The 13,255-nt window shown below is 41.5% G+C and overlaps 1 protein-coding gene across 4 annotated transcripts in view; it reads right to left on the bottom strand.

Moving 5' to 3' along the window:
• The window catches only part of PREX2 (phosphatidylinositol-3,4,5-trisphosphate dependent Rac exchange factor 2), a 252,350-nt gene extending 245,995 nt beyond the window's left edge, over window positions 1-6,355 (bottom strand). For all 4 annotated transcript variants that reach the window (XM_061600721.1, XM_061600748.1, XM_061600730.1 and 1 more), the window contains exon 1: window positions 5,872-6,355. In XM_061600721.1, the coding sequence (XP_061456705.1) occupies window positions 5,872-6,012 (141 nt within the window). In that variant the 5' untranslated portion in view covers window positions 6,013-6,355. The remainder of the gene's footprint in view (window positions 1-5,871) is intronic.
• Between the last annotated feature and the right edge of the window lie 6,900 nt (window positions 6,356-13,255).

Raw genomic sequence — 13,255 nt, 5'->3', positions numbered from 1 at the left:
AAACAAAAAGTCCCTAGAGGAAAAGTGGGCTACAAATCTAAACCAAAAGCATAAAGTGGGACAGCAGGATTTAAAAGAGTGAACCCAAACTTAATGTTAAGCATAGAGAGCCAAATATTTGTTTGTCAGCAGACTTCAGTTCTGCAGGATCCAATTTTGTCTCCTGCACAGTTCAAGATCTATATGAAATGGGTGGGGAGTCCTCTGCTGTTCTCCTCTTCAAGAAATTCAGGTGAGACTGTGGCATATTTAAATTCAAGGGCTACCTCTGGGTCATGCATCTATTAATTATCTAAAACAAGAAGCTCCAGACAGCATACATAGTTCTTCCCCCACCCTGCATTTTATTCTCACAATAACCTTGTGACATAGGGGAGGCCAAGCGATACTGATTAAAGATCAGTGAGCTTTATTCACTGAGTGGGAATTTGTATTCAGATCTTCATAGTTTTAGTACAATACTATTATACTGAGCTGACTATCCTTGATACATATGTAATTCCACACTTCAGGCTGAATTCCTTCTGTAGGTCCTAATTTCATTTCTTTATATATATGAGAGCTGCATATCTCAAATTCATTAAAACAGAGTATAGCATCAAAGTATATAATTTCCTTACTAGCTGGGGTTCATTTGCATTGTAAGTAATGACTATAGACTGCTTTTTGAACCAGAAATGATACACACGGAGATGGCAGGACACTTGAAGGATTGTGTCCTTGTCCAATATCAACATTTTTACAAACTGATTAGTTGCAGTAAAAACAATTTAGGTAAGATACTGCAAATCTATAATTAAAGAACTGCTGGCAAAAACAGTTGCCATGACAAAATTAGGGACTTAATGGCATTTATGGTGGGCCTGCCCTCAAGTTAATCAGTTCTGGACTGAGGTAAATATGTACTATTACTGGCCAAATAATCCATCCCCATCCAACCCTTTGTCTCTTGTCAGTATTTAAAGGTGCCTATTCTACTCTTATTCTAAAAAACATTAGTGTTTTATTTGTTAGTAGCTGCAAGACATGTGGTAGTTCAGGGCTGGAAGGATGCCGCCAACATTACCATGGATAACTGGTTTTGAAAGGTGCTGCACATCACCCTTTCAGAAAAACTCACATATCATGAGGAGATGCACAACTACAGGACTTTCCTGCTATATGGTTGACTTTCATAACTTACATTTCTGATTGTCCTCAGGAAAACCTGCTTCCTACTAATTGAGACTTTGTATGGCGATATTTACAGACCATGTTTGTGGGGTTTCTTTTGTTTTTTTCTTGTGGTCAGGGACTATTGGATTTTTATCTTCCTTATATGATTTTTAGTTTTATCTCTCAGTGTTTACTTATTTCCTTTCTCCTTAATTGTCCTCATGCCTTATTTTCTTGACAATGCAAAATCTTGTTTTTGCTATTTTTGGTTACTTTTTGTTCTTGATGTATATTTTATTATTTTTAAAAAAACAAACATCTGCATTACCTTCTCCTACATATATTTTAAAGTAAGGGATTACTAAGTAAATTTTAAAAAAGGGTTCAGTGGTTGAACTACTGGGACAAGAAGGACATGCTTCAGTGTAATATCCTCTATTTTGTAGGTTATACAATTTTGAGTCTAGAATAAGAGAGATAAAAAACTGAATACAGAGATAAAATTTGAATAAGAAAAGCAGGTTTGCCCAGTTAGCAAGACAAACAGAGCCTTAACGATTATGAGGTTTATATCACAAAAAATCTGTTTACAGCCCACTTTATAAGATGCATGAACTATTGTCTGCTGAATCCTTGTTTTAAATGTCCACATTGTTAATAGCAGCAGGTTTACTAAGGTTTTATACAGCTCCCTGGCAGGATTCGTAAAATAGACCTGCAGTAGCGATTTTTTAGGTGAAGTGGAATGAGAGAAGATCTGGTTTGTACAATCTAAGACAGATTATATATAGATAGATGGATAGATATACAGTATCTGCCAACTGGGTATAACAATGCACATATTAGTCTTTAAGATAGCACAAGAATGTTTTTCTGAAACAGACTACACAGCTATTCCTCTAGAACGTCCTCCAGTTAATGTGAACTCTTTATCTTTACTTTAGATACATATTACAGATCCGACTATAAATCTTGGATGAGCATTTTCAACTTTTAGGGCTAAGACCTGAATGTTTACTTTATTTTTATTTCCTGTTTACTGAGTCTAGGGACTGGACTGTGTTGATGTTTTCATGCTTTCAGCTTTTCAATAGAAGCAAGACTTTGCTTTGAAGAGCCTTAATTACCTCTGGTATATTAATTTAAGAGCACTGTCTTTGCTTTAGCATTACAGCACAAGATGCTCTGAAAGAGCTTGGCCTGTGGTGAAGTCAGTGGCCAAAGTTCAGTTGCAATCTGGAGGATCAGTATAGAGTGGTGACTGAACCAGGCAACACACAGCATAATTTGTCCAAATTACATTGTCCAAGCCAAGACTGGAATCAGAATTTCATTCTGAGGAAAGAGTTTGGATGTGAAGGAACAAAAGTGAAAATAAAGGAATTAAATAGGGCAGAATGGGTCCATGATGAAAGTGCATGAAGTTCTGCAAGGGAGGAAAACATAGTAGCAAAGGAAGGGCTAGGTGGCATGTGAGAATAGTTCCTTTGACAAGAAGCTAGGTTTAAAACAGAAATATATAAGGCCATCATAGAACTAGAGGTGGAGAAAGGTGAACAGTTAATTCCTATATTTTTGTTCAGCAGCTAGCAGAGCCCCTGGTTCAAAACCAGGAGGTCCTAATTCATATGTGACATTTCTTTTAAGATAATAACCCTGCCCTCAGTGAAGTGTTTCTGCAACAGGATATAGTAGCAGGACAAATCAGGTGGTTGGGAAAGCTCCAGTTCCATAGATCTGCTTATGAGTGAGCATCCTAGTCTGGGATTGTTGCTTATGAGCACAGTTCTTCTCTTTGCAGGTATGGTCTCATCCACAAAAGAGAAGCAACAAAACTTGTAGATGAATAGAAACAGAGGAATAGCTTATTTCTCCTCTTCCTGGAAAATAAATGAGTGGTGCAAATGTATGTAGAGAGAAAGAGGTCTTATCAGCTTTCCTACTTTTAGGGAAAGTATCCAAGACGGATTTGCTGTTTAGGTTTTTGATTCCTCCCCAGTTTCCTGCCTCTGAACTTTCCCTAGTTTGTCATGTTTCACGTAACTTTTGACTATGACATCAGACCAAACTATCTGTTTGTGTGAGTGTGATCACTGATCCTTTGCATGGATCCTGCTTGACTACTGACTTACTTTTGGATTGCATACCCATTACTTAGCAAACTCTCTGTGGTCCCTAGCTTTAAAACAGCTGAAATGTCATTGCCATTGTCTGGATCATGCTATACAGTTATTGACTGGCTTAAAATTTTTGAAGTTGATCCTAAAGAATAAAATGGTTTTCAGCTTCTAGTAATGGACAGTGTGTCATCTGTTGTACTGATGGAAGCTTTAGGGAACCAAAGTTCCTTTTATGTTGTTGATCCACAGAGAAATCAACAACAGTTGATAGTATATAAAATAATTTCTCTAAGGTCTCCCCAGAGTTCATTCTCCACTTCAATAAAAATCTCCAATTTTTACCAATTGTTTTACACATTTATACAAATCCATAGTGTGACCACACTTGAAATATTGTGTACAGTTCTGGTCACTGCACCTCACAAAGGATATTGCAGAGATGGAAAATGTGTAGAAAAGGGCAACTAAAATGATGAAAGTGAAGGAGCACCTTCCTATGAGGAAAAGAGAAAATGTTTTAGATATTTTTATATACATTATAATGGTGTATAAAATGATGCATGCTATACAGTTTTTCTCCCTCCCTAATAATCCTAGAACTCATGGTCATCCAACAAAGCTGAAGAGTGGAAAATCAAGGACAGCCCAAAGGAAGAACTTCCACAATGCATAAACTATGGAATTCACACCACAAGATGTGGTGATGGCCACCAACTTTGATGGTTTTTAAGAGGATAAGGATAATGAAGAGTAAGGCTATCAATGGCTACTAGTCATGATAGTTCCAGTATCAAAGGCAGTATGCCTCTGAATACCAGTAACTGGAGATCACACAAGTGGGAGGGTGCTATTGCATCACTCACATCACCTGCTACCTAGTCTCTTGTCTTTCTTTCTTTTAACAGGGATTAAAACTGGGACCTTCTGCATGCAAAGCCTGTGCTCTACCATCGAGCTATTGTCCCTCCACATACGCATAGTTCACTCACATTGGGGCCCTGCCCCTGGACAAACTTACATGCATGATAGTGCCACTGGAATCAATAGGCTTTACATACTTTACCAGAGCATTAGTTGAAAGTTGAAACCTTGAAACTCTAGTTAGTTTGCACATACCAAAATATTCACAGATGTTAAATGAAACTTGAATTTTCTTAATCCCACAGACTGTATCACCACCATCCTCCGCAGACAGAACTAGGATGTAAGATTTGCCTTAACAGCTTCAGTCATCAGGAATGACAAGTGCTGTTAAAATATAGTTAAAACAAGATCTCTTAAAACTCAGGGCTTATCGATTTTTAAAACCAAATTCCAGGTGCATCAGCCTGAGAGCAAAAACAAAAACACCTTAAAACACCTTCTGTGTAAAACAGAAGTTAAATGACAAAATTGTATAGTACATTACTCTGTAAAACATGTTTTACTTCAGCATCTCTGCTGTTGGTCTTTCTGTCAAAAGCCAAGCTGAGAATTTTCTCTTGCATGATAATAAGCAGAAAGTTCACAGATCTCAAAAAACTAAGCAGGAAGTTTGCTGTTTGAAAAAGTTCCCCATCATACAGGATGGGATGCTGGGGTGGGGGGCAGAGGAGAGAGAAATATGAAGGGTATTATGTCAGGCACTTCACAAAATTAAGCAGACAACTTGAGATTTGTTTATGCTGAAAGCTTCTTAAGTGATGCTGCTGATAAATGCGAAAAAAATGAGGCCTGAAGGTAATGTACAGACATTTGGGTTATCATCCTGCACAGGAAGTTCTACCTTTGTTTTTTCAAGAAAGTTCTTCTCAATTCTAGTAAAACAAGCATTGTGCTGACAACTGAGTGGTGCTATATAAAATATGTGTTACCTTTATTGTTAGGCGTATTGTTTTCTTTTAATAAAGCAATTCATAGCCATTCCAGTCATCAGTCATCAGCTTACCACCAAAACAAGATCTTGAACAGGAGGAGGTCAAAGCATGGGGTGGGAAGAAAGGGGCAAATGCTACATGTGGCTTTAATACTGAACAGCTGCTGTGAATCAAGTGCCCCCCCTTTCTTTTTCTGTTACCCCCTGCCAGAAGACTGTGGCGCCATAGGAACTGAAACTCTAAACTTCAAATGTTAATATCCCCCAAACACTGCCTCAGGTATATTTGCTTGAACAATCATCATTCACTACTTTTCAATGTCTTTGCCCAGATAACTTATTTGATAGGGGAAGCAGCGGTTTCGAAGCTATGATGTGTTTGCTTGAAGTGTTAGGTTTATCATCTTGCATGCTACAAGTGAACTGAGGAAAGTTCATGCCGCAAGAACGCCCCCCTTTCTCATCCAAGGTACCACTTTGCTTAGCAAATGATCTCAAGGACTGTGTCTCCTTCCCAGAGACAAATTCTAACTCCTGTATTTTACTTTCGCATTGGTTCCCCAAAGATTTCGTTCCTTCCTAGCATTCCCCTCCCTCCCCTCAGCTGGCAGACTTGGCAAGGGACGAGTGGGGGAGGAAGAAGGCAGGCTGGTGGTTTGTGCACAACAAGTAAGCACAAGGCTTCTGAAGCGCCCAACGCAAGGCATAAGTATCGAGGGCGGGGGGCGGCAGGCAACTCACCGACACCAAAAACTCCAAAGTGCCCACATAGTCACGCTCCGTCTTCAGCAGCTCGTTCAAAACGCACACCCTGAGCCGCAGCTGCTTCTCCAGGTCTTTCCCGCTTTCTCCTTTGCCTTCCCCTTTGCTTTCTTCTGTCATTGTTTCTTTCCACCGCCACCCCTGTCCCCGCAAAGAAGCGCCCTTGAAACTTTTCCTCGGTTCCCTCTCCTGTTTTGTGAGGCGGCCAGCAAGAGAAAAGGCGGGGAAATGCCTCGGGGGGGTGGTGTCCCTCCACCAACTTTCAGAAGAGACAACAAAAGAGTTCCATAGCGGGCTGGACCTCCGAAGCTCGCAAGCGCTTGAAGCTCCCCTCACGATGCCCGTGGTGAAGAAGTGAGAAGAGAAGCCGCTTAACCATCCCCCCTTCTCTTTCTAAAGTGCCCTTTTCCAGTAAGGAAGAGGGACCGAGCCTGAAGGAAGTGAGTGGTCACCGGCTCTCGGCTCTCTTTGTATGACTGAGGAGATGTGGAGGCTTGCAGCAGCAGCGCTTGGACATTAATCAAAAGCTTTGTATCCATGTGACTCCGACCCTTTCCCTCGCCTGCGCCAAATCTCAGGAAAAAGCAAAGGAAGCACAACCTTGAGAACGGTTGCGTGCCAACAACTGCTTGTTTCACACACAAGCTTGTGCGCTTTGAATTTGTTCGGGGCTAATTGGAGATCTTCCATTTAAGAGGCTGCGGTTTTGAAATGTCCCAAACCAGCTAGACTGCTGAGATTCTTATTTATTTTTTCTTTGTGTTAAGTCAGTCATGGTGGTGCATCCTACCCACACTTTCCCACTCACCCTCACATAAGTATCATAGGAAATGCATATGTACGTATGTGTGTATTATATATACATGCACACATACATACAGAGTGTGAGAGAGAACCTATAATTAAGGATTGCTGAAGATAGTTCAAAATCTAGTTAGCAGATTTACCAGCTTCAGCTGGTAAGACAGCTGTGGCTGTTTCTGGACTGGGATAGCCTAACCACTATTGTCCATACACTGGTAACCTCCAGGCTGGATTACTGTAATGTGCTTTATGTGGGGCTACCCGTGAGATTGGTCTGGAAGGTGCACCTGTGCAAAATGTGGCAGCTTGTCTGCTCACTGAGGCAGGGTATTGTCAATATGTGACCCTGCTGCTGAAAGAATTACACTAACGGACCCATTAGCTACCAGGTCAAGTTCAAGATACTGGTTTTGGTGTACAAAGCCCTATACAGCTTGGGACCAGGATACCTGAAATATTGTCTTACTCCCTATATACCCAGTCGGTCACTATGCTCTGCAGGTGAAGGCCTCCTGCAGATACCATCTTATCAGGAGGTTCGTTTTGCACAACTTAGGAAGCAGACTTTTATTGTAGTGGCACCAACGCTTTAGAATTCCCTCTCCTTAAATATTAGGCAGGTACCATCCCTGTTATCTTTTCAGTGCCAGCTAAAGACCTTCCTCTTTCAACAAGCCTTTTAAGTAGAAAACTTATTCACTAATAGGCAAAAACCTTGTGGTTTAAGAATGAAATCATGCTTAGGATAGGTGAAACTGACCACAGAGAATGGGGAGGGGGGGAGGGGGAGGGGAGGAGGACAGGTTTGATCATTTGCATGCTTATTGAGTTCAGTGGGATTTACTCCCATGCAATCATGCATAAGATAGGTAAAACTGACCATGGGGGAGGAGGAGGGCAGGGGGGAACAGAGGAGGGAGGGGGGAGGGGGGGAGGGGGGGAGGGGGGAGGGGCAAAGGAAGGGGGGTAAGAGTGAGGAGGAGGGAAGGGCAGGTTTGATCATTCACATGCTTTTTGAGTTCAGTGGGATTTACTCCTGTGCAATCATGCTTAGGATAGGTGAAACTGTCCTGGGGGAGGAGTAGGGGAAGGAAGGAGGGGGAAGAAAGAAGACAAAGGAGTGGAGGAGATTGAGTGGGTGGGCACTGGGCAGGGGGAAAGCCCCTTTCCTTTCCAAAACAAAAACATTGTGAACAGTATCATTCTTTTTCAGGCTTTCCCCCACCTTTTCATTCTACAGCAGGCACATGTAGTCTCCCACCCAAATTTAAACCAAAGCTGTCATTGGCCACATCCACACCTGACCTTTATTCCACTTTAGACAGTCATGGCTCCCCCCAAAGAATCCTGGGAAATGTAGTTAGTGAAGGGTGCTAAGAGTTGCTAGGAGATGCCTTGTTCCCCTCACAGAGCTTCAATCAGAGCAGGTCACTGCTAAACTACTCTGGCCACTGGAGCTCTGTCAGTGGAATAGTCTCCTCTTAGCATCCTTCACAAATTACACTTCCCAGGATTCTTTGAGCGAAGCCAGGCCTGTCTAAGGTGAAATAAAGGTCTAGCGTGGGTGTGGCCACCTGATTAGCCAAGCCCACCAGCTGTGAATCTGCCTTTTAGAACGCTGACAGTTGGTTCTTACTGAGCATGCCCGTGCTTATCATTGACTTCAATGCTAAATTTTTGAAATTAATTAAAAATCAGCTAGGCATTTTTTAAACTTTTAAACTGCAGAAGATAAAGGTCAGAGTATGAGGCAAGTATGAGGCAAGGTCAGGTAGTTTGTGAACATGGGTGATTTTTAATTAATTTAAACAAATGAGAACTCTGACAGAGAAAAGTCCAACAGGGGTCTGAATTTTTTCTCCTCTTGTTTTACACTTTGAACTCTTGATTCTCTCTGATTGTTTTGTGTATCGCCATTAAAATTTAGAGGGTTGCTAAGCAAGTTTTGAAGATGTTTTGAGTTCTTTTAGCGTTTTGTCATTTGTTTGCCACCCTGGATTCCTACGGGGAGGAAGGGTGCTATCAAAATTTAATAAATAATAATAATAATAACAGTATCCAGTATCATTCACGCACCATTGTTAACATTTTCAGCAATTTACTCTGCTGATCTAAGACTGGATGTACTTCTCATGGCAGAAGCCATTAAAAAATTCAACTAATAACAGATGTACATCCATTTGTCTAAGTAACAGGAGCCCTGTGCAGATGACCAATTTAGGTAGTCTACATGTAGGGTCAGATCACACTTACTGGCACATCTGCCATCCATGCATTCAAGGTTACATCTGCACAAGGGTCTATGTATGTACAACTAAATTTATGAAGGCTGCCTCTATTGTTGCAGGGCATAAATCCTGTGTAATGGCACCTATGCACATTCTGGTGTGCACTCATAGGTCCCTGTGAAGATGCAATCTCAATTAGTGTGAGTGAGGTGTGCTGAAATTTTACCTAAACTTATCTGCACAGAACTGGAGTGAAAAAGGTAGGTTGTGTGTATATGGTTGCATCCTGAGGGAGGGGCACATTGAAAGCACCTTGGGGTGGTTTAGGCCCACCCAAGTCCCAGTTACCACTACAACCAACCAGAATAGAGTATATTTGAGTTTATTGAAGCCTTCATCCTCATCATAGAATCTCACTCTCTTCTCCCCAGTGCCACAAGACTAAATCCCCACACCCAGAATCACAACAAGAAGTCTTTTTCAAAGCCTTCTGTTTGTACTTGCCTTTTTCCAGATTTCTTGTTAGTGGCCATTGCTGTAGAACCTGCAAATTATGCCCATCTCTAGGATCCTTGGCCAGGAGGAACTAGGCAGTGCAGCCCTTCCAGGTCCAGTAGCTTTCCAGTAGCCCCTTTCTCAGGGGTAGGGAGCTTGGGTAGGGATAGGTCCAGGGGAACTAGGGCTATCCCTTTTGCAGAATCCTCTCTGTTCCCTCCCAGTGGGTCAGTCTAGCCATATCCAGCCAGTCCAGCCATATCCTGAGGTTTGGGGGAGTCAGGGCAGCCTCTTTTCCCAGCTCTCTGTACCTTCCAGTTTGCAGAAGCAGCAGCTTCATAAGCTTCTAATGTCAGCAACTCCCCACGTCTCAACTTCTTCTCCAGAAAAAACACCTCCCCCTTGGCTGCTAGTTCTGGGCTATTCATGCTCAGCTGCTTCAGGAAATCTTCTTTAGCCTCAGGCATTCTCAGCTATCCCTTGCCCCATCCATCTCCTGGTAGGGCCGTGGGAGGTTGCCCTGATTCCTACAGAAGTGGATTGGGACCTTCTTAAAGGGGCCATGCCAGTAAGAGCCCTGTGGCCCAAGGTGATCCCCTGTGGACTTTCACAGTGTATATATCTTAATATATAGAAATATGTATATTATTATGGATTCATTATCAGATGTCTATGATTAGTACGATCAGTATGGCTGGCCCTGAAGCAATAACTGGACTTGATAGCCCACAATGTTCCAGTGATGTCCCCATGGAAGGTCAGAAGGCTGGGTAATGGTTAGAAGAAATGACTCACCTGGATTCCTGCCCCTGCCCCAGCCAGAGGTGGCAAGGTGTCCACGTGTGAAAAGTACAACAGACTACAGATTAAGTAAGACTCAAAAGACACACAGAGCTGAGTTTGGGCTCTGTTGGCATCTTTGGGTATTGGCTGTGTTCCTAAAGATCTCATGTGAGAGCAGTGGAGTTTGGCTGTCTGTTGGAGTGTTTAAGCAGTGCCTCCACTTACACTTAGCCTGTATATTTATAAACAAATACAAATATTGCAAACCTCCAATAAGCTTCCAGTGATCTTCTTCAAAAGAGGAACCAAACCTGGATACAGTACTAAGTGTGGAGATGCCAGCTGATACATACACATGCTCTGTCCTTCTTTGCTGATATGTTAGGAGAAACTGCAGCTGGGAAAGGCAGAGCGAGGCTCAACAAACAACTGAGAGCAACTGACTGAGGCAAAAGATAGGAGGACATTGTGGAATACGCGACCTGTGAACCAATTTTCAAGTGGGAACTGATTACAAGACAAGTGGGAAATATATTGATGAGGAGTGAAGTTAAATAGAGGATAGAATTGTGAGAGATTCTGTAACTTGAAAGGGGCAGGCAAAGAAAATATTTTGTAAGTGTAAGTGCCCTATGATAAGAAGAGTCCTGGACATTCTCCTCAAGGAATAAAGGGCTTGCCAGAACCCCTGAGTGAATAGTATAGAATTTGCGGGCTCCAGGGGCACCTAAACAACATTCTTATACTGAAGAGACAGCAGTGAGTAATCTTATATACTGCACCCCTGGAACTTCTCATCAATCAGAAAAGTGAGGTGAGCATAACAATATAAAGAAGAAGCAGGGATTTATTTATTTATTTTACGGTCACAGAATGGAATTCAAACTGTAAGAGACACTGGTCTTGAGGAAGCTGTTCTACAAAATACTGTGGAACTGAATTGTCCTGATAATTTTTTCATACATTATCATTTCCTATGCAGAGATTAACATGTACAGAGCTGACCACTCCATGAAGAAAAACACTTGTGATATACTTCATATGTTACAATATGCATGCTGTTTTCTATATAAAGTTTAACCTCTATGAAGGACATTGTAACATACAAACCAGTGCCAAGACTAGGAGGCACACATTATATATGGAACTGTTATTTTTTTAAAATAAGAGATATTATTTAAGATAAGGGAAATAAAAAGGGAACACTTTGCCTGAAATATCTAAAATATCTACACTTCAAACAGCACAAATCATGCAATGTAATCTAATTAACTGTGGTATAAAGTATTGTAGCATTTTAGGGGTGGAAGGGCCCAAACAACCATCAGGACCTGCTATCCTTAAGGGAGGGAGCAGCATTGCCAGGAAGAGCAAAGGGGGCATCCATCAAAGACTAGCTGTCATCAAGGCTGTATTTCTACAGGATCAAGGAAGTTGATAACAGATTTTCTAGAATACTGTGCTGGGGAAGATAGCAGCATAAATTCAGCCCTTTTGCTATGGGAAGCAAGAATGCAACAGTGGTTTCCTTCATATCTTCAGGAGAAGTGTGGGCTTCTTCTGTTGCAAGTGCTACTGACAGCATGATTGAAGAGTGGCAAACCTCTACCCCTACAGATATTTGTTGGACTCCAACTCTCATCAGCTCCCACCAGCCTGACCAGTAGTCAGGGATGATGAAAGCTATACTCTAATAACTTCTGGAGGCCCACAGGTTCCCCACCCTTCACTTAGGAGTGGTCTAGTGGATGTTTTGCAATAATCACAAGTGATTAAGACCAGGAATGCCACTATTGCCAATGGCTGCTTGATTCTGACATAAATGTGCAGGAATCGAAAATGGGTAGGAAATAGCCACATTCTGTGTCAGCTGTCAAATTTCACAAAATATGCATGATGGCAAAATTATAGCATCTACCAAGTTCTGATAATGTGGTCATTAAAACTCCAGTCTTGCTGAATAATTTTAAATGTTATCAAAAATATAAACCATTTGCAGCTCTTTATTGTACAGAATAAGTGTTTACCATTGCCCTGACCATGCTGCAGAATATCGGATTCATGTTTTCGCATGTTTTCGCTGAGATATTTACAGTGGATTGCTTCCCTCTGTTGCTATCCTTTCACATATACTTTTGGTAAGCCAAAGCATTACTGCCTCTCTCAGTGGCAAGTAATGGAGGCGCCATTCAAAAGACAGCTTCTGAAAACCAGTTGCCAGAAGCTGCAGGAGGGGAGAATGCCCCTGCACTCAGGTCCTGCTTGTGGACTTCCTATATGCATCTGGTTGGCCACTCTGAGAACAGGATGCTGGACTAGATGGGTCACTGGCCTGATCCAGCAGGCTCTTCTTTTGCTCAGAGAAAAGCAAAGAAAGAAGAAAAGTAAACCCCCTGTTTTCTTTCCTTTAATGTATTTGATTTAGAAAACCCCATTACAAATTGTGTCATGAGCTAGGGGACAGAGAAGATACTGTTTTCTGTGAAGAAGAGTATTTTTCCTGCAAAGATACTAAGATGCTATGTGTATTATACACCAACGAGAGTAGCTGTATACTATAGCCAGCATGGATGTTTTGTATTCTGCAATGTTAAATTGAAAATACCCCCATGCCATTCTGATGCTTCCCATAAGCTCATTTCAAAACAAAACCTTACAAAACTTATAGTGATGGACTCAGAAATGCTTGTTTAACAACCCTCTAAGTTTTTTATGGCAATATGCAAAACAGTCAGAGAGAATCAAGAGTTCAAAGTGTAAAACAAGAGAAAAAAATCCAGACTTCTGTTGGACGTTTTTCTGTCAGTGGTCTCATAATTTGTTGAAATTAATTAAAAATCAGCCATGTTCACAGAGTACCTGTGGTCCTATTACTGACCGTGCCTCATATGCTGACCTTCATCTTCTGCAGTTTAAACGTTTTTTAAAAATGCATGGCTGATTTTTAATTAATTTAAGAAATTTAATATTGAAGTCTATTATAGCACCAGTAAGAACCAACTGTCAATGTTCTAAAAGCCAGACTCATAGCTGCTTGGCTTGGCTAATCAAGT

The sequence above is a fragment of the Rhineura floridana genome, chromosome 1 (genome assembly GCF_030035675.1).
Source record: "Rhineura floridana isolate rRhiFlo1 chromosome 1, rRhiFlo1.hap2, whole genome shotgun sequence".
Lineage (NCBI taxonomy): Eukaryota > Metazoa > Chordata > Lepidosauria > Squamata > Rhineuridae > Rhineura > Rhineura floridana.
This window is presented reverse-complemented; position numbering and strand designations above follow the sequence as displayed.